The 20,207-nt window shown below is 37.7% G+C and overlaps 1 protein-coding gene across 1 annotated transcript in view; it reads right to left on the reverse strand.

Moving 5' to 3' along the window:
- Positions 1 to 20,207, reverse strand: part of NIPAL2 (NIPA like domain containing 2) — a 164,331-nt gene that overhangs the window by 105,032 nt on the left and 39,092 nt on the right. The window contains exon 2 of the mRNA XM_053715239.1: positions 1,951 to 2,019. Coding sequence (XP_053571214.1) covers positions 1,951 to 2,019 — 69 coding nt within the window. The remainder of the gene's footprint in view (positions 1 to 1,950; positions 2,020 to 20,207) is intronic.

Below are 20,207 nucleotides of genomic sequence, written 5' to 3' on the forward strand. Positions count from 1 at the left end.
TACACACACAGGTACACCAAGAGAGACCAATCACATAGAAGCTAGGTGTGTATAAGAAAAAAACCCACCCTTTAACTCCTTCAAATCCGTTAACATATTATACATTATTTAAATATAACTGAACCAATTGGGTTTCCTCAGGAAAAACAGCACAAAAGAAATACAAAATAGAAAACAAAGTTGATTAAAAATGAAAAAAATAAATGTTTCGAATAAAACATGATTTGGGAACATTATAAATCATAACAATTTATCTATAGTTGTAACATCTCTAATCAAATGTTTACATTTGATTAGAATTTTTTTTCATTTTTAATCAACTTTGAATTTTTTTTCATTTTTAATCAACTTTGTTTTCTATTTTGTATTTCTTTTGTGCTGTTTTTCCTGAGGAAACCCAATTGGTTCAGTTATATTTAAATAATGTATAATATGTTAACGGATTTGAAGGAGTTAAAGGGTGGGTTTTTTTCTTATACACACCTAGCTTCTATGTGATTGGTCTCTCTTGGTGTACCTGTGTGTGTAAAACAGCAGCTTCAGGTGATCTCTGTATGCTCTGATGAACTGCCCGTGAGGCAGGAAACGCGTCAGCAGTGGGGATTTCTATGTGCTGTGCCAGGTCTGTTTTTACGAATTTAATAAAATGACTTTTTAAATCTCACTTCATCATCTCTCTCTCTCACTGAAATCCTATTGATTGAACTGTGAAATCTTTGTTGCATATTTGTTAAATGTTTAATACGAGTTCAGGAGAGCTCCAACAGTTCTAATATAGGACAGCGCACGTCACAGGTACTCACCTGTTGAAATTATCAGTGAAGTATACACAGCGTTTATGCCGGAGGGCAGACAGTTTACTAAAGAGTACCTTTGAATCATTTGTATTTGCTACCAAGCTGAATCTGTCTGAAATATACAGTTAACGATTGACACCGGAGTGGTAAGCACGCTGTTTATGCATATCATAAGTCTGAAGTGTATATTATAGGAACGGTTCTTTTCACCTGTAAACTCAGTGATTCCCGCATTTGTTGGGGCCCCTAATGAGGGGTTGTTCACAAAAGGTATATGGACACTATTATTACACTGTATAAGTCTAACACAACATTTTGAAATATTGTTACATACATATATATATAGCCCAAAATAAGATCATACTTTGGACATTACCCGGGTAATCCTAGGATTACCCACATGCTTCTGGATAATGCTAATAAAATCATTAATTGTGCTTCACCCGGGTAATGCTTGTAAAACACACCAACAGTAAATTAACCTCTTAAGGACATATGACGGAATTTTTCCGTCATAAAACAATTGAGCAAACTGAAAGCTGTGTCCTTAAAGGGTTAAACATTTTTATTTTGGATTAAAAACAAACACTTCTGTTTCTTACAATGTTTTTGTTACAACAGTAAATTAAACATTTTTATATTTCATATGTGGATTTTTCATATGTTTTCTACCATGTTTTATTACAACAACAAGAAATTAACCCTTTCATGCCGGGTTAAATTTTTCTACATCGAAAAAAACGTTCCGATGTAAACAAATTTAAATCTCGCAATCGTGCATGCAATCGCAAGATTTCAATGATGGGATCAGGTCAGGGTAGCGATCATACAAAACACTAGGCACGCCTACCATGACTTGATCCCATGCAGTAAGCACCGTTGGCTTCAGGACAGCCAAACGTCTAGGACGTTCCATGCCGTCCTAACAGCGCTAAAGCCCAGCACACTGTTGGTGTGTTTTCCTAGCATTACCCAGGTAAAGCACAATTAATGATTTTATTTGCTTTATCCAGAAGCATTTGGCTAATCCTAGGATTAGCCGGGTAATGTCCAAAGTATGATCTTATTTTGGGCTTTACCCACAGCCACTGGGTAATCAAGACTCTGAACTGTATGGTTGTTGATGTATTTTATATAAAATGAATGCAGTTACCTGTAGATTAAGAGATATACTGATCAAGAAGCTCCCAAAAATTGCCAAAATAATACCAAGGAGTTGATTCTGAAAAAGAAAAAAAAAACCAAGACATCAGGAAATACAAAAGGTATAGGATAAGATTAAGTGTTATTTTTTTATTTTGATAAGTAGACTCCTTAAACAAGAAATAAATATTCTAACAATTAAAAGGGACAGTCTAGTCAGAATTTAAAAATCATGCCCTAACTGAATCATGAAAGTTAAACAACTTTCCAATTTACTTTTATCATCAAATTTGCTTTGTTTTATTGGTATCCTTTGTTGAAAGCTAAACCTAGGTAGGCTCATATGCTAATTTCTAAGCCCTTGAAGGCCGCCTCTTATCTGAGGCACTTGAATTTTTTTTACAGCTAGAGGGCGTTAGATAATGTGTGCCATATAGATAACATTGTGCTCACACCCGTGGAGTTTCTTATGAGAGGGCACTGATTGGCTAAAATGCAAGTCTGTCAAAAGAACTGAAATAAGGGGGCAGTCTGCATAGGCTTAGATACAAGATAATCACAAAGGTAAAAAGTATATTAATATAACAGTGTTGATTATGCAAAACTGGGGAATGGGTAATAAAGGGATTATTTATCTTTTTAATCAATAAAGATTCTGGAGTAGACTGTCCCTTTAAAAGGGACAGGAAACCCCAACATTTTCTTTCATGATTTGGATAGAACATATAATTTTAAACAACTTTCAAATTTTCTTCTATTGTCAAATTTGCTTCATTATCTTGTTATCCTTTGCCAAATGAACAGCAGTGCACTACTGGCAGCTAGCTGAACACATCTAGTTAGCCAATCACAAAAGACAAAATGTGTGCAGACACCAATTAGCAGCAGTTCCCACTAGTGTAGGATAGGTGCGTTATCTTTTTCAACAAGGGATACTTAGAGAACAAAACACATTTAAAAATAGAAGTGAATTTAAAAGTGTCTTAAACTAACATGCTCTATCTGAATCATGCCAATTTAATTTTGACTTTCCTATAAAACTTTAAATCTAATTTTAGTCACCAGAAGTGTATTTAGCCAAAAGGCTATTTGTAACCCGAATTTTTTAAGCTTAGGACATAGTCAAAAAGAATGTAGTAAGTCTGCACCTGAAGCATAAAAACTTTCTCCCTAGAATGCCTTTTTGAACTCATAGCAGGTGTGATATATGATCTGTCTCAAATGCGCATCTCTCCATGATATAAAGGTAGTATATTTGGCAACTAGAGAGAAGGTATTCTTAAAGTCGTCAAAAATTTAAATCATCAGAATTCCTTATCCATTTTTTATATAAGTTAATCAGACCAAGGTTTGAAATTAATATTTTGTAAAATATCGATATGGAATGATTTGAAACCAATTTGAAAGAATTCAATCGCGGATTCCAAGATCTCAAAAGACCAATTATCCTTCTCAAAAAAATATTTTTTTTATTTATTAGATAATGTCTCACTTGTAAATAAGCAAAAAAAAATCCTTTTTTTAAAGTAAACTATTTTCGCGCTCTCGCGCTAAACCCGACAAGCGCAAAAAACTTTAATTAGAATATCGTGTGCGTGGTCACGTATTCCCCCATAGAAGTCAATGGTGGAAAAAAAAAGTTGGAAAGAACCATTAAAAACCCTACTCTCGTGTAAACCCGATTGCATATTCTCATTTGTGCTTACCCAACGTGAAAATATGAATATTTCACATTCCAGTGTTCTTCAAATAACAGAATATGTTCTATTTATTCATAAATAAATATTTCAACATACAGTACTGTGCACAAAAGTCTTAGGCCACCATTAGATTGGTTGTTTTTAGCAAAGTTTTAATCACCATCCATATTTTTTTTTCGGTCTCTTTAATGTTCTGCATAATTATTTATTCAAAGTAGGGCTGCAAGATTAATAGCATATGCAGTTTTAAACCATGATTAATCGCAGCGGTTTTAAAACCGTGAGAGTAAGCGATTTTTTGGAAAAATAAACAAACTTCAGATTGTCATGAAAACGGAGGTGGAGAGGGAGGATGAGAGGTGGACCAGTGTGCGGCCGTGGGCGGACCTGAGAATGCCCGCAAAATGGCCATTTTGGAAGAGATTGCAGAGTGTGTGGGAGTCATCTGGGAGTGGTGTGGCGGTGGTCAAGCGGTGGTGTGGCGGTGGGACAGCTCAAAGTTGTGAGCAATAAACTGAGTATTGTACAAAAACTTTAAAGTGCCTTACTTTTTTTTTTTTTTTAAACTTCTGTGACGCATAACATGGAGTTTGATTAAATTTTGCAATATATTTTATTTATTTATGTCCATTAAGGGTTGCTTGTAGGATGTATTGTGAAGTTCATTGTAAATAATAATATATTCAACGAACACATGATTTTAAAAAAAATATATATATATATAAATAATATCTGTGACGACCAAGGTTAACCAACCCTGCGCCAGTCACTTGTTTTCACAGAAAGGGTCATCAGACCCCTTCTACTGTCACTAATCTGTCACAATCTAGCCACGCCAGCCAAGCTTGTGACTTAGTTCAGTGGATGCAAGGGTTAACAACACTCTCTAGTCTGTACTAGACGTAAAAGAAATGCCAAAAACTCCCCTTTAATGCCACCCACACTAAACAAACTATAACTAGCTGCCACCACTTAAGATTATACGATATGGGAAATCTTAAGCAAAACCCAGAACCTTACAAATTGAATCCCTGATTACAATTTAGTAGACTTGTGCAGCTTCAAAAAATTTGTTTCGGATCGATTCAAATTCGGAAAAATTTGAATGAATTAATTTCAGATTCATTCAGATTCTTTCGGATTCGGAAAAAATTTGTTTCGGTTTGATTCGATTTGATTTGGTTCGAATCGATTTGGAAATTCGGAATTTCGGTAAGTGTTAGGTGGGATGTGCTGTGTATTACACTAGTATTATGTACTGTATATTAGGTTTAACCCATAGCAGAGTGATAAAACCTAATATACTGTACAATACTAGTGTAATACACGGCCAATCGAATCTACCGAATACATCCAAATCGATTTGGATGTATTCAAATCAATTCGGATGTATTCGATTCGGAATTATTCAGTAGATTCGGCAGTATTTTAATTTGGAAATTCGAATCGATCCGAATCTCCGAATTGATCCGAAACGAATCGCACATGTCTACAATTTAGTAAAAAAAAAAAAAAATTGCATAAAATCACAGTACTAATACTACCAGTCTCTTTCAGTAACGTGGTTCAAATATTAGACAAAGGCCAAAGCTTAATAAATTAAGGTTTATTATGCGAAAAATTAGCACAATGCATTAATAATAAAAATATATTAACAAATAGAATTACACAAGCAAACAGCTTATAATAAAAAGGAGAAATAACAGACTCTATACTTTCCTAGCTTCAAGTCTGCCCCAGGGAGAGGGGTCTGAAAAGTTTGGTCACCCACGTTGCAGCAAAACAGGCTCCCAAAAGAATGAACAATTTGTGTGTTAAAACACAAGACCCTTATACATTTTTTTCAATAGATCAGGTTGCCTGACCTCACCCCCTTTGCAGGGGCTGGCTGGGAAACCCCCTATCTTTTACGACAGTCAATAAACTTCAAGTACCTTTGGCTGAAATCAGAGAACACATAAATTCTGTTAGATTCATCCATTTTCATATAGACAGAAAGGCAATCTCTTATTTACATTGTGAAAATCTTTTTGTTACCAAATATGACATGATTGCTATATTTTCCTTCATCTAATGTTATAACATGTTTTAAACACATATCTACATTGTACCCATGTCCCTTTATTGACCTTATTGGTTTCTGGGAATAAGCACTGCTCTCTGTCTCTAGAGCAGACTGGCTGAATGCACCAATGCCTATATGATAACATTTAGTCAAGTGGGACTTAGAAACTATTTATTAGGGGTTCTGGCACATCAAATGGAAATCATATGCTTACCTAACACAGCACACAGTTCTTAAAAAACAAACAACTGTTTTTAGCTCACAAACTAAAGAGACTTAATCCTTTGGCAGCTAAATCACAAGGTATTCGTGACAATATCTACTACTCTCTCTCTATCCTCTATCTAGTAGATAGATTATAGAGGATGAATGATATAGAGTTACTTACTAGATAGATAATAAATGTAATTATTATATTTATATAATTTAGTTGAGTGAGTCAAGTGTAGATTCCCAGAAGATAGATCATCAATCATCAGTACACAGTGGTGCAGTGCACAACAATTTTTTTTATTATTATATTCTTCCTCTAATTATAAGTATTAATTTTAAATTTACATTAGTTACCATTACCCTCATTATACTAGTTTGCAGTCCAGCAGTGTACCATAACAGTACACAAATATTTTTTTTAGAAGTAATCAAAAAATGATCTATATTCTGTAATTGACGTTCCGAAAAAAAAATTTCTTTTTATTTAATAAAAAAATTATTTTGTCATTCTTTATGGATGGATGCTGATTGCTGCTGCAGTGCAATGCAAGTCATTTAAAAAAAAATGTTTTTTTTAAAAAAGGGACAGTCTACACCAGAATTTTTATTGTTTTAAAAAGATAGATAATCCCTTTATTAGCCATTCCCTAAATTTGCATAACCAACACTGTTAAAATAATGCACTTTTTACCTCTGCAATTATCTTCTATCTGTGCCTCTGCAAACTGCCACCTTACTTCAGCTCTTTTGATAGACTTGCATTTTAGCCAATCAGTGCTGGATCCTAGGTAACTCCATGTGAGTGAGCACAGTGTTATCTATATGGAACACATGAACTAAGGCCCTCTAGTGGTGAAAGACTGTCAAAATGCATACATATAAAAGAGGAGGACTTCAAGGTCTAAGAAATTAGCATATGAACCTTCTAGGTTTAGCTTTCAACTAAGAATACCAAGTGAACAAAGCAAAATTGGTGAAAAAAAAAGTTGTTTAACATTACATGCCCCGTCTGAATCATGAAAGTTTATTTTGGACTAAACTGTCCCTTTAAGAAAAAAGAAATTGGAATAATTTTTTATTGCAAGCTGCAATGCAAGTCAGTTTGTTTTATTAATCATTGCCGCTAGCTACAACAATGAGAAATCATTATGCATTTTGGTGAGCCAAAATATCCAAAATAGCATGATGCTTAAATGTGCAATCTGCATTCATCGTGTCAGGTGTGCAATGCCCTATTAACCTGTCCATGTGCATAGTGCATCCTCAAAATAGCAGCCCTGAAGTATGCCTAACCATTGTGTTTAAGAAATAAGAAAACAGCAAGCTAAGCTACTAATATAAGTCAATTCAATTGTGAATGCCGTTTAAAATTGCAAGCTCTATTGCTCTTGATTGATTCAGAGGCTGAACACAAAATACATTAATTAAATGAATAAAAAAAGTGTTTACTTGTCTCTCCCAGTCCATTACTGTTTCTGTGTGTTTGTTTGTGGTCTTTCCAAAAAGTAGTTTTCTATTTTTTCCCCCTCTCATCACCTTATTCTAAAAATCTTTTATGTTCATTGTTCAACCAACAGCAAAGACTGCCTATGTGTCGTATCCTACTAGTATCAATTTCACTAGTCAGCCAACAGCTGTGGTTCCAGATTGCATCCGGTTTCTTCTTCTACAACAGCAAGGTCATCCACATTCTGCAGCCTGTTTTTTCTTCTACAACAGCAAAATCATCCTGCAAGTGCACTGCAACTCTGCAAGGCTAGCCTGTGTCTTCTACAACAGCAAGGTCAGCCATTCAGCCAGTGTCTTCTACAACAGCAAGGTCAGTCCTCCAGAGCCAGTGTACTACAACTGCAAGGTCTCCTCCAGTGAAAGCCAGTGTTGCCTCAGTCTCAAACATGATGAGCAAGCCCACTGTTGTCTTTATATTAAATTAATTTCAAGTGTAATCCTGTGGTCTCTTGTCTCTTCACAATCAAGGTGACTGCATCATCATTAAGCCAATTGCTGTCTTATTTATATTCAAGTGCAAGCCTGTGGTCTATGGTCTCTCAATCCAGGTGATGTCACTACACCATCAAACCCATTGTTGTTTTCTTTATATTCAAGTGCAGCAAGCCTGTGTTCTCTTCAATCAAGGTGACTGCTTCATCAAGCACATTGTTGTCTTCTTTATAATCAATTTCAAGTGTAAGCCTGTGGTCTCTTGTCTCTTCTCAAATCTCAATAAAGGTGACTGCATCATATAGCTCATTGTTGTCATCTTTATATTCAAGTGCAGCAAGCCTGTGTGTTCTCTTCAATCAAAGGTGACTGCTTCATCAAGCACATTGTTGTCTTCTTTATATTCAAGTGCAGCAAACCTGTGTTCTCTTCAATCAAGGTGACTGCTTCCGCTGCATCATCTCTGCAACTTGAAGAAGCTATACTAGCATCATCAGAGCTAAGCTAAGAGCTAACTGCATCATCAATCAAGGCCATTTAATTGTTGTCTATCTTTCTATTCAAGTGCAAGCCTGTGGTCTCTTGTCTATCATTGTGCCAAGGTTGCCACTGATACTGGCAGTGTGTGCAGTAGTATAATCTCCTTATTTTCTGTGGCAGCTTGCTGTGTGTGCGGTAGACTCCGGTAGTTTAAATCTCCTCATTTTTTGTGCCAACTGGTATTTTGTGTGGTGCGCTGTACATAAAATTCAAGATGAGTTCTGAAGAGCTATCTGTGTCCAACAATAATAATGATTATGTTGATGTTGCTAATGAATTGTTGGTGCCAAAGAAAAATTCAACATCAGTTGTTTGGGAATATTTTGGATCCAGAAAAGATGATGTGAAACAGAACCAAGTAATCTGCAAGACTTGTGGAACAGGTGTTGCAGTAAAACGAAGTAACACATTAAACCTGTTCCAGCACCTTAAACAGCGGCATAAGGAAATCTTTGAACTATGTATGGCAGAAAAAACTATGATAGAGAAAAGAAAACACAAACACAGTGACATCACCATATGCAAAGACCTTAAAAGGCATATCGAAATAACCAGCGCTATCACTCTTCAAAAGAATGATACACACACTCGACAAGAGATACCAACTGCCATCTCGCAATTACTTCTGGAGAAAACGAAATCAGTGTATCATATGTGAAACAAGTTCTGCATCTATTAAACCAAAAAAACTGGCTCTGGAGGTAGATGATTCTGACCTTACCAATACACTGAAATCCAAAATTCTTGAATATATGAATATAAATTATGAAGATACTCAAGATCTGCTAGATATGGCATAATTCCTTGATCCACGATTCAAGACAACCTACATAAATGCGGATAAAATGACAAGCATCAAGGCCAGGGTGATGTCTGATATAGACATTGTGTCCGACCAGCAAGTCATGCAGAATCCAAGTCAAGCAATCAGCAGTCCCCCATGCAAAGTAATAGATTAATGTAGAAGAAGAAACAGTGCCATAAATGCCATAGCCGGGGCAGGTTCCAACTTCCAATGTTTTGTATTATATTCTCTCTTTTAAATTTGAAAAAATGTACTCCGCTGCAGTGCTGCAGCTATTAGTTTATGCATGGATGTTAAAAACAGGTTGCAGGATTTACCTTGTCAATGTCACATCCCTCATGTTTTCCTGGATAGTCACTCAGCTAAATGACTAACACATGAAGCAGTGTGCATTGTACTACCATTACTACACTTAGAAACACAAATCAATAAAGTCAATAAATAACAGAATTTATGCTTACCTGATAAATTTATTTCTCTTGTAGTGTATCCAGTCCACGGATCATCCATTACTTATGGGATATTAACTCCTCCCCAACAGGAAGTGCAAGAGGATTCACCCAGCAGAGCTGCTATATAGCTCCTCCCCTAACTGCCATTACCAGTCATTCGACCGAAAACATGCAGAGAAAGGAAAACCATAAGGTACAGTGGTGACTGTAGTTTAATGGAAAAATTACCTGCCTTAAAGTGACAGGGCGGGCCGTGGACTGGATACACTACAAGAGAAATAAATTTATCAGGTAAGCATAAATTATGTTTTCTCTTGTTAAGTGTATCCAGTCCACGGATCATCCATTACTTATGGGATACCAATACCAAAGCTAAAGTACACGGATGACGGGAGGGACAGGCAGGCTCTTTATACGGAAGGAACCACTGCCTGAAGAACCTTTCTCCCAAAAACAGCCTCCGAAGAAGACAAAGTGTCAAATTTGTAAAATTTGGAAAAAGTATGAAGAGAAGACCAAGTTGCAGCCTTGCAAATCTGTTCAACAGAAGCCTCATTCTTAAAGGCCCAAGTGGAAGCCACAGCTCTAGTAGAATGTGCTGTAATTCTTTCAGGAGGCTGCTGTCCAGCAGTCTCATAGGCTAACCGTATTATGCTACGAAGCCAAAAGGAGAGAGAGGTAGCCGAAGCTTTTTGACCTCTCCTCTGACCAGAATAAACGACAAACAGGGAAGACGTTTGTCGAAAATCCTTAGTTGCCTGTAGATAAAATTTCAGGGCACGGACTACATCTAGATTGTGTAGCAGACGTTCCTTTTTCGAAGAAGGATTAGGACACAAAGATGTAACCACAATCTCTTGATTGATATTCCTGTTAGTGACCACCTTAAGTAGGAACCCAGGTTTAGTACGCAGAACTATCTTGTCTGAATGAAAAATCAGATAAGGAGAATCACAATGTAAGGCAAATCGCCATTAAAAACAGAACTTTCCAAGATAACAACTTGATATCAATGGAATGAAGGGGTTCAAACGGAACCCCCTGTAAAACATTAAGAACTAAGTTCAAACTCCATGGTGGAGCAACAATTTTAAACACAAGCTTGATCCTAGCTAAAGCCTGACAAAAAGCTTGAACGTCCGGAACTTCTGACAGACGTTTGTGTAAAAGAATGGACAGAGCTGAAATCTGTCCCTTTAAGGAACTAGCGGATAAACCCTTTTCTAAACCTTCTTGTAGAAAAGACAATATCCTCGGAATCCTAACCTTACTCCATGAGTAACTCTTGGATTCGCACCAATATAAGTATTTGCGCCATATCTTATGGTAAATCTTTCTGGTAACAGGCTTCCTAGCCTGTATTAAGGTATCAATAACTGACTCAGAAAAACCACGTTTTGATAAAATCAAGCGTTCAATTTCCAAGCAGTCAGCTTCAGAGAAATTCGATTTTGATGTTTGAAGGGACCCTGGATCAGAAGGTCCTGTTTCAGAGGTAGCGACCAAGGTGGACAGGATGACATGTCCACTAGATCTGCATACCAAGTCCTGCGTGGCCATGCAGGCGCTATTAGAATCACTGATGCTCTCTCCTGTTTGATTCTGGCAATCAATCGAGGAAGCATCGGGAAGGGTGGAAACACATAAGCCATCCCGAAGGTCCAAGGTGCTGTCAAAGCATGTATCAGAACCGCTCCCGGATCCCTGGATCTGGACCCGTAACGAGGAAGCTTGGCGTTCTGTCGAGACGCCATGAGATCTATCTCTGGTTTGCCCCAACGTCGAAGTATTTGGGCAAAGACCTCCGGATGAAGTTCCCACTCCCCCGGATGAAAAGTCTGACGACTTAAGAAATCCGCCTCCCAGTTCTCCACTCCCGGGATGTGGATTGCTGACAGGTGGCAAGAGTGAGACTCTGCCCAGCGAATTATCTTTGATACTTCCATCATTGCTAGGGAGCTTCTTGTCCCTCCCTGATGGTTGATGTAAGCTACAGTCGCGATGTTGTCCGACTGAAACCTGATGAACCCCCGAGTTGTTAACTGGGGCCAAGCCAGAAGGGCATTGAGAACTGCTCTCAATTCCAGAATGTTTATTGGTAGGAGACTCTCCTCCTGATTCCATTGTCCCTGAGCCTTCAGAGAATTCCAGACAGCGCCCCAACCTAGTAGGCTGGCATCTGTTATTACAATTGTCCAGTCCGGCCTGCTGAATGGCATCCCCCTGGACAGATGTGGCCGAGAAAGCCACCATAGAAGAGAATTTCTGGTCTCTTGATCCAGATTCAGAGTAGGGGACAAGTCTGAGTAATCCCCATTCCACTGACTTAGCATGCACAATTGCAGCGGTCTGAGATGTAGACGTGCAAAGGGTACTATGTCCATTGCTGCTACCATTAAGCCGATCACCTCCATGCATTGAGCTACTGACGGGTGTTGAATGGAATGAAGGACACGGCATGCATTTTGAAGCTTTGTTAACCTGTCTTCTGTCAGGTAAATCTTCATTTCTACAGAATCTATAAGAGTCCCCAAGAAGGGAACTCTTGTGAGTGGAAAGAGAGAACTCTTCTTTTCGTTCACCTTCCATCCATGCGACCTTAGAAATGCCAGTACTAACTCTGTATGAGACTTGGCAGTTTGAAAGCTTGAAGCTTGTATCAGAATGTCGTCTAGGTACGGAGCTACCGCAATTCCTCGCGGTCTTAGTACCGCCAGAAGAGCACCCAGAACCTTTGTGAAGATTCTCGGAGCCGTAGCCAATCCGAATGGAAGAGCTACAAACTGGTAATGCCTGTCTAGAAAGGCAAACCTTAGATACCGGTAATGATCTTTGTGAATCGGTATGTGAAGGTAAGCATCCTTTAAATCCACTGTGGTCATGTGCTGACCCTTTTGGATCATGGGTAAAATTGTCCGAATAGTTTCCATTTTGAACGATGGAACTCTTAGGAATTTGTTTAGGATCTTTAAATCCAAGATTGGCCTGAAAGTTCCCTCTTTTTTGGGAACCACAAACAGATTTGAGTAAAACCCTTGTCCTTGTTCCGACCGCGGAACCGGATGGATCACTCCCATTAATAAAAGATCTTGTACGCAGCGTAGAAACGCCTCTTTCTTTATTTGGTTTGTTGACAACCTTGACAGATGAAATCTCCCTCTTGGGGGAGAGAATTTGAAGTCTAGAAGGTATCCCTGAGATATGATCTCTAACGCCCAGGGATCCTGGACATCTCTTGCCCAAGCCTGGGCGAAGAGAGAAAGTCTGCCCCCCACTAGATCCGTTCCCGGATCGGGGGCCCTCGATTCATGCTGTCTTAGGGGCAGCAGCAGGTTTCCTGGCCTGCTTGCCCTTGTTCCAGGACTGGTTAGGTCTCCAGCCTTGTCTGTAGCGAGCAACAGCTCCTTCCTGTTTTGGTGCAGAGGAAGTTGATGCTGCTCCTGCTTTGAAATTACGAAAGGAACGAAAATTAGACTGTCTAGCCTTAGGTTTGGCTCTGTCTTGAGGCAGGGCATGGCCTTTACCTCCTGTAATGTCAGCGATAATTTCTTTCAACCCGGGCCCGAATAAGGTCTGCCCTTTGAAAGGTATATTAAGCAATTTAGATTTAGAAGTAACGTCAGCTGACCAGGATTTTAGCCACAGTGCTCTGCGTGCCTGAATGGCGAATCCGGAATTCTTAGCCGTAAGTTTAGTTAAATGTACTACGGCATCTGAAATAAATGAGTTAGCTAACTTAAGGGCTTTAAGCTTGTGTGTAATCTCATCTAATGGAGCTGATTCAAGTGTCTCTTCCAGAGACTCAAACCAAAATGCTGCTGCAGCCGTGACAGGCGCAATGCATGCAAGAGGTTGCAATATAAAACCTTGTTGAACAAACATTTTCTTAAGGTAACCCTCTAACTTTTTATCCATTGGATCTGAAAAGGCACAGCTATCCTCCACCGGGATAGTGGTACGCTTAGCTAAAGTAGAAACTGCTCCCTCCACCTTAGGGACCGTTTGCCATAAGTCCCGTGTGGTGGCGTCTATTGGAAACATCTTTCTAAATATCGGAGGGGGTGAGAACGGCACACCGGGTCTATCCCACTCCTTAGTAACAATTTCAGTAAGTCTCTTAGGTATAGGAAAAACGTCAGTACTCGCCGGTACCGCAAAATATTTATCCAACCTACACATTTTCTCTGGTATTACAACTGTGTTACAATCATTCAGAGCCGCTAACACCTCCCCTAGTAATACACGGCGGTTTTCCAGCTTAAATTTAAAATTTGAAATATCTGAATCCAGTTTGTTTGGATCAGAACCGTCACCCGCAGAATGAAGCTCTCCGTCCTCATGTTCTGCAAATTGTGACGCAGTGTCTGACATGGCCCTAATATTATCAGCGCACTCTGTTCTCACCCCAGAGTGATCACGCTTACCTCTTAGTTCTGGTAATTTAGCCAAAACTTCAGTCATAACAGTAGCCATATCCTGTAATGTGATTTGTAATGGCCGCCCAGATGTACTCGGCGCTACAATATCACGCACCTCCCTAGCGGGAGATGCAGGTACTGACATGTGAGGCGAGTTAGTCGGCATAACTCTCCCCTCGTTGTTTGGTGAAATATGTTCAATTTGTACAGATTGACTTTTATTTAAAGTAGCATCAATACAGTTAGTACATAAATTTCTATTGGGCTCCACTTTGGCTTTAGCACATATAGCACAGATATCTTCCTCTGAATCAGACATGTTTAACACACTAGCAAATAAACTAGCAACTTGGAAATACTTTTCAAGTAATTTACTATAATATGAAAACGTACTGTGCCTATAAGAAGCACAGAAAAAGTTATGACAGTTGAAAATTAATAAACTGAAAAGTTATAGCATCAAATCTTTGTAAAAAACACAATTTTAGCAAAGGATTGCTCCCATTAGCAAAGGATAACTAACCCTGATAGCAGAAAAAAAAAATACAGAAATAAACGTTTTTTTTTTTTATCACAGTCAACTACAATCTCAAAGCTGTGAGTGATTACCTCCCTCAAAACAAGTTTTGAAGACCCCTGAGTTCTGTAGAGATGAACCGGATCATGCAGGGAAGACAATAAACTTCTGACTGAATTTTTTGATGCGTAGCAAAAGCACCAAAAAAGGTCCCTCCCCCTCACACATAACAGTGAGAGAGATCAGTAAACTGTCATAAATTAAATAAAACGACTGCCAAGTGGAAAAAAATAGTGCCCAAAACATTTTTTCACCCAGTACCTCAGAAAATTAAACGATTTTACATGCCAGCAAAAAACGTTTAACATTAATAAATTGAGTGTTATTAAAAAGCCTGTTGCTAGTCCCTGCAAATTAGGCTAAAGTTTTATGCATACAGTATAATTCCAGTGAAGTGCCATTCCCCAGAATACTGAAGTGTAAAATATACATACATGACAGCCTGATACCAGTTGCTGCTACTGCATTTAAGGCTGAGTTTACATTATATCGGTATGGCAGAATTTTCTCATCAATTCCATTGTCAGAAAATAATAAGCTGCTACATACCTCTTTGCAGATTAATCTGCCCGCTGTCCCCTGATCTGAAGTTTACCTCTCCTCAGATGGCCGAGAAACAGCAATATGATCTTAACTACTCCGGCTAAAATCATAGAAAAACTCAGGTAGATTCTTCTTCAAATTCTACCAGAGAAGGAATAACACACTCCGGTGCAATTATAAAATAAACTTTTGATTGAAGGTATGAAACTAAGTATAATCACCACAGTCCTCTCACACATCCTATCTATTCGTTGGGTGCAAGAGAATGACTGGTAATGGCAGTTAGGGGAGGAGCTATATAGCAGCTCTGCTGGGTGAATCCTCTTGCACTTCCTGTTGGGGAGGAGTTAATATCCCATAAGTAATGGATGATCCGTGGACTGGATACACTTAACAAGAGAAAAAATCAATAAAATCAGTCAAAAATAAAGTCAGCAGCAGTTTTCAGGTTTCTCTTGCATACACTGCTTCATTTGTTACTCATACCACAGCTAGACTGACTGCCCAAGAAAACATGGACAATGTGGTAACAACTGGCCAATAGCTAATTTAATTTCTATTAGCTTTGTGTGTCTTGGGTTCACTTGTTTGTATTATGTACTCTAACTATATTAGTGTTCGGTTATGTACTACAGAATAGCTGTGTGATGAAATTTGACAGGAAGTGCAGGATGTCAGGATTGACCTTGTCAGTGCCACATCCTTCATATTTTCCTGGATAGTCACCCAACTAAATGACTAACTCATGAAGCAGTTTGCATTGTACTACCTAAATTACTACACTTAGAAACACAAATCAACAGTCAGTCAAATCAATCAAATCAAATCAATCAATCAGTCAGTCAAAAATCAAGTCAGCAGCAGTTTTCAGGTTTCTCCATGCATACACTGCTTCATTTGTTACTCATACCACAGCTAGACTAACTGCCGAAGAAAACATGGACAATATAGTAAGAACTGGCCAGCTAATTTCATTTCACTTCAAGTGTCTGGACAGTCACTCTGCTGCATTTGCTATTCATTTAGCTTTGTGTACATTGTACTACCTTTACTGTATACTTGTACACAAATCATACTGCTGTAAATTCAGCACTTTTCAGGTTTCAGTGTGTCAGAAGACCTAAGAAATGGCTAGTTGCTACTATGTAACCACAGCACAGGCAGCTAGTTTTATTTGATCTATTTTGTGGTTTGTATTTGTTATGCTCCAAGAGTGTATTGGACATTGAGAAACATGTACATTAAGATTCTGTAGTGTTAAATAAACTTTTTATTGAAAAATTAAGGTGTTAAAAGTACATTTTTAGGAAAATCACGATTAAATCGCAATCACGTTTTTGTTGTTGTTTTTTTTAAACGTGATCCCCACCCCATATCGCCCAGTCCTAATTCAAAGCAAAGATTTGCCTGAAAATATGTAGAAATTGTTGATATAAAATATTGCATGAATTATATTATTGCAATACACTCAGATATTTTTCTGCCCTTTGCTGTAAAATACATGTAAAAATTGTGCTTGTTCCACTTTTCTAGGGTTAATACGGTTATTTACTTTTGTGTTTTTCACCCGTCTCCTTCACTTTGTCTCTCTAGTTACTTGTTCTCAAGGCAGATTATTAGTTTTGCATCAACAATCATGATAGGAAAAGTATTTTTCTTTTCTTCTCTCTCTGTCTCATTATTATTAAATAACTAAGCCAAATCACTACTAAACCACCTTAAATGGACATTATACACTCATTTTTTTCTTGGCATTAATGTTTTGTAGATGATCTATTTATATAGCCCATAAAGTTATTTTTTTTTTTTTTTTTAATGTATAGTTTTGCTTATTTTTAAATAACATTGCTCTGATTTTCAGACTCCTAACCAAGCCCCAAAGTTTTATGAGAATACCGTCAGCTACCTACTCCAGCTTGCTCCTGTTTGTGTAAAGGGTCTTTTCATATGCAAAAGAAGGGGGAGGGGGGAAGTGTCTGATATTTCCCACTTGCAGTGGGCTTTCCAACTACCTTTTCAACAGAGCTAAACTGAGAGCTTCTAAGTAAGCTTCTAAACAGTTTTATACTGGATTTTTATATCAGTATGTGCATCTTATTCTTTATAGCAGTGTCTATTACATGCAGTTATATGAAAATGAGTGTATACTGTCCCTATAAATGGGACATTCCAGTCAAAATTGAAATGCACATAGATGAGTTACATCTTTGAATAGAAACATATTTGCAATATACATGTAATGGCAAAAATGCTTCTAGTAAATGTTATCACTGTTTTAGTGTTAACATTTTCCTCTGCACGTGCATGTGAAGCATGTAAATATATATAGTAAAATATATATATAGTAAATACTACAGCTGCTCAGATCATCAGTGGGGCTTGTATCATGTCAGCAATTAACAAATTGAGCCATTACCAGATGGTACAAGCACATTCGGCTCTCTGAGCAAGTGCTGTGTTTTAAATGCTGGTGCACAGTGCATACTTAAATATACTTTTGAAACAGCTATAGCTTTTATTAGAAGCATTTCTGCTAATACATGTATATTACAAAAATGCTTCTATTCAAAACTGAAATGCATTCAAGTGGATTACAATTCTGGCTGGAATGTCCCTTTAAAGGACCACTAAACACAGTAGAATAGCATAATCAGTAAATACATCATAAAAAGACAACGCAAAAGCACTTAGTTTGAATTTCAAATGAGTAGTAGATTTCTGACAAATTTAAACTTCTATTCTAAGTTCTATTTTCCCTTCCACTGCATCATGTGACAGCCATAAGCCAATCACAAAATGCATATACATATATTCTATTAATCGTGCACATGCTCAACAGGAGCTGGTGCATCAAAGTGTGTATATAAAACAAGTGTGCACATTTAGATAATGGAAGTGAATTGGAAAGTTGTTTAAAATTGTGTGCTCTATCTGAATAATTAAAGTTTAATTTTGACTTGAGTGTCCCTTTAAAGGGAATGTATACACTAATTTCCATATAACTGCATGTAATAGACACGACTATAAAAAAAAATAATATGAACAGATGACGATATAAAAATACAGTTTAAAGTTTTAAAAACTTTCTTACAGGTTCCCAATTTAGCACTGTTGATGAGGTTAGTCTGGGACACCCACTAAAAGGGGCTGAGAAAGCAGGAAGAGCAGACACTCCCCCCTCCCCTGCATATGAAAAGCGCCTTACACAACTAGGAGTCTATAGACATCAGTATACATCTTAAATTTTGGGGCTTGGTTAAGAGTCTGAAAATCAGCACTATGTTATTTAAAGATAAGCAAAACTATATATTTTAAAAAAGTAAAAAATAAAACACTCCCAGATGGGCTATATAAATGGATCATCTACAAAACATTTATGCAAAGACAAAAAGGGAAATGAGGAGAGCAGGACCATCCTAATCTCTTTCTTTACCAGCACATGTGAAAACAAAACCTGTTTTATTTGTATGTGATCTCCCCTGCTTAGGCCAATTAGAGAAACTAAAAAAAAAAAAAAAAAAAAAAAAAAGGGAGGAGAAATAACAATCCTAGGAAGGGTTTAGAGCAGTGTTTTTTAACCAGTGTGCCGTGGCACACTAGTGTGCTGTGAGAGATCTTCAGGTGTGCCACGGCAGACTGACAACAGTGTGACATATTTTTTTAAACTTTGCTTGTTTTTTACTCCCAGTGCAGGGGTAGTTTGTAGGAGGCATGGCATAACAGCACAATACATACAGTATGTGTGTGTTTGTGTGTATGTGTATATATATATATATATATATATATATATATATATATATATATATATATATATATATATATATATATATATATATATATATATATATATATATATATGCTGTATTAGGCTACAATGTGTAATTTTTTTAAAATTTTGGGATGGTGGTGTGCCACAGGATTTTTTAATGTAAAAAAGTGTGCCATGGCAAAAAAAAGGTTAAAAATCACTGGTTTAGAGAATTAAAGGGACAGTCAACACCAGAATTTTTGTTGTTTTAAAAGATAGATAATCCCTTTATTACCCATTCCCCAGTTTTGCATAACCGACACAGTTATATTAATATACTTTTACCTCTGTTATTACATTGTGATCACAATGTTATCTATAGGGTTTACCTGAACTAGCTCTCCCCTGCTGTGAAAAGCAAATACAAAAGCATGTGATTAGAGGCGGCCTTCAAGGGCTTAGCAATTATCATATGAGCCTTCCTAGGTCTAGCTTTCAACTAAGAATACCAAAAGAACAAAGCAAAATTGGTGATAAAAGTAAATTGGAAAGTTGTTTAAAATTGCATTCCCTATTTGAATCATGAAAGTTTTTTTTGGACTTGACTGTCCCTTTAACCAATGTAGTCTCTGATAAGCACCTCTTAAACTCATTCTAAAACATCTTGCTACAACCCACTATAACAATACTCTCTCCTCTGCACTAGACACTTTCGCTCCTCCCCAAATACGCAAAACCCCACGTCGTCAGCTCCAACCCTGGCACTCTAAGCAAACATGCTACCTGCAAAAATGCTCCCGTGCTGCTGAACGTGCCTGGAGGAAATCCCGCTCTGAATCAATCAGATTTCCTCCACTATAAGTTCATTCTTTATTCTTACTCCTCTGCCCTTCACTTAGTCAAGCAAACCTACTTCTCTTCTCTTATATCTACTTAATCCTCAAACCCCAAATGTCTCTTCTCTATTTTCAACTCTCTCCTTTATCCACCTGCATCACCTCCTTCATCTGCCTTTAGTGCTCAAGACCTGGCAGACTATTTTTTCAACAAAACAATTACCATCCAAAGTAATATCCCAACACAAGACTGCAACCTTCCATCTCTGCCCCCGTCAACCCCCTCCACCACTCTCGGCACCTTCCCCCCTACCACTGAGAATTAAGTGAGTTCCCTATTGTCTTCCTCACACCTCACTACCTGCCCACTTGACCCTATCCCTTCACATTGAATACCTTCTCCGTCTTCTACCCTCACTCCAACTCTTA

Source organism: Bombina bombina, chromosome 5 (genome assembly GCF_027579735.1).
Source record: "Bombina bombina isolate aBomBom1 chromosome 5, aBomBom1.pri, whole genome shotgun sequence".
Taxonomy (NCBI): domain Eukaryota; kingdom Metazoa; phylum Chordata; class Amphibia; order Anura; family Bombinatoridae; genus Bombina; species Bombina bombina.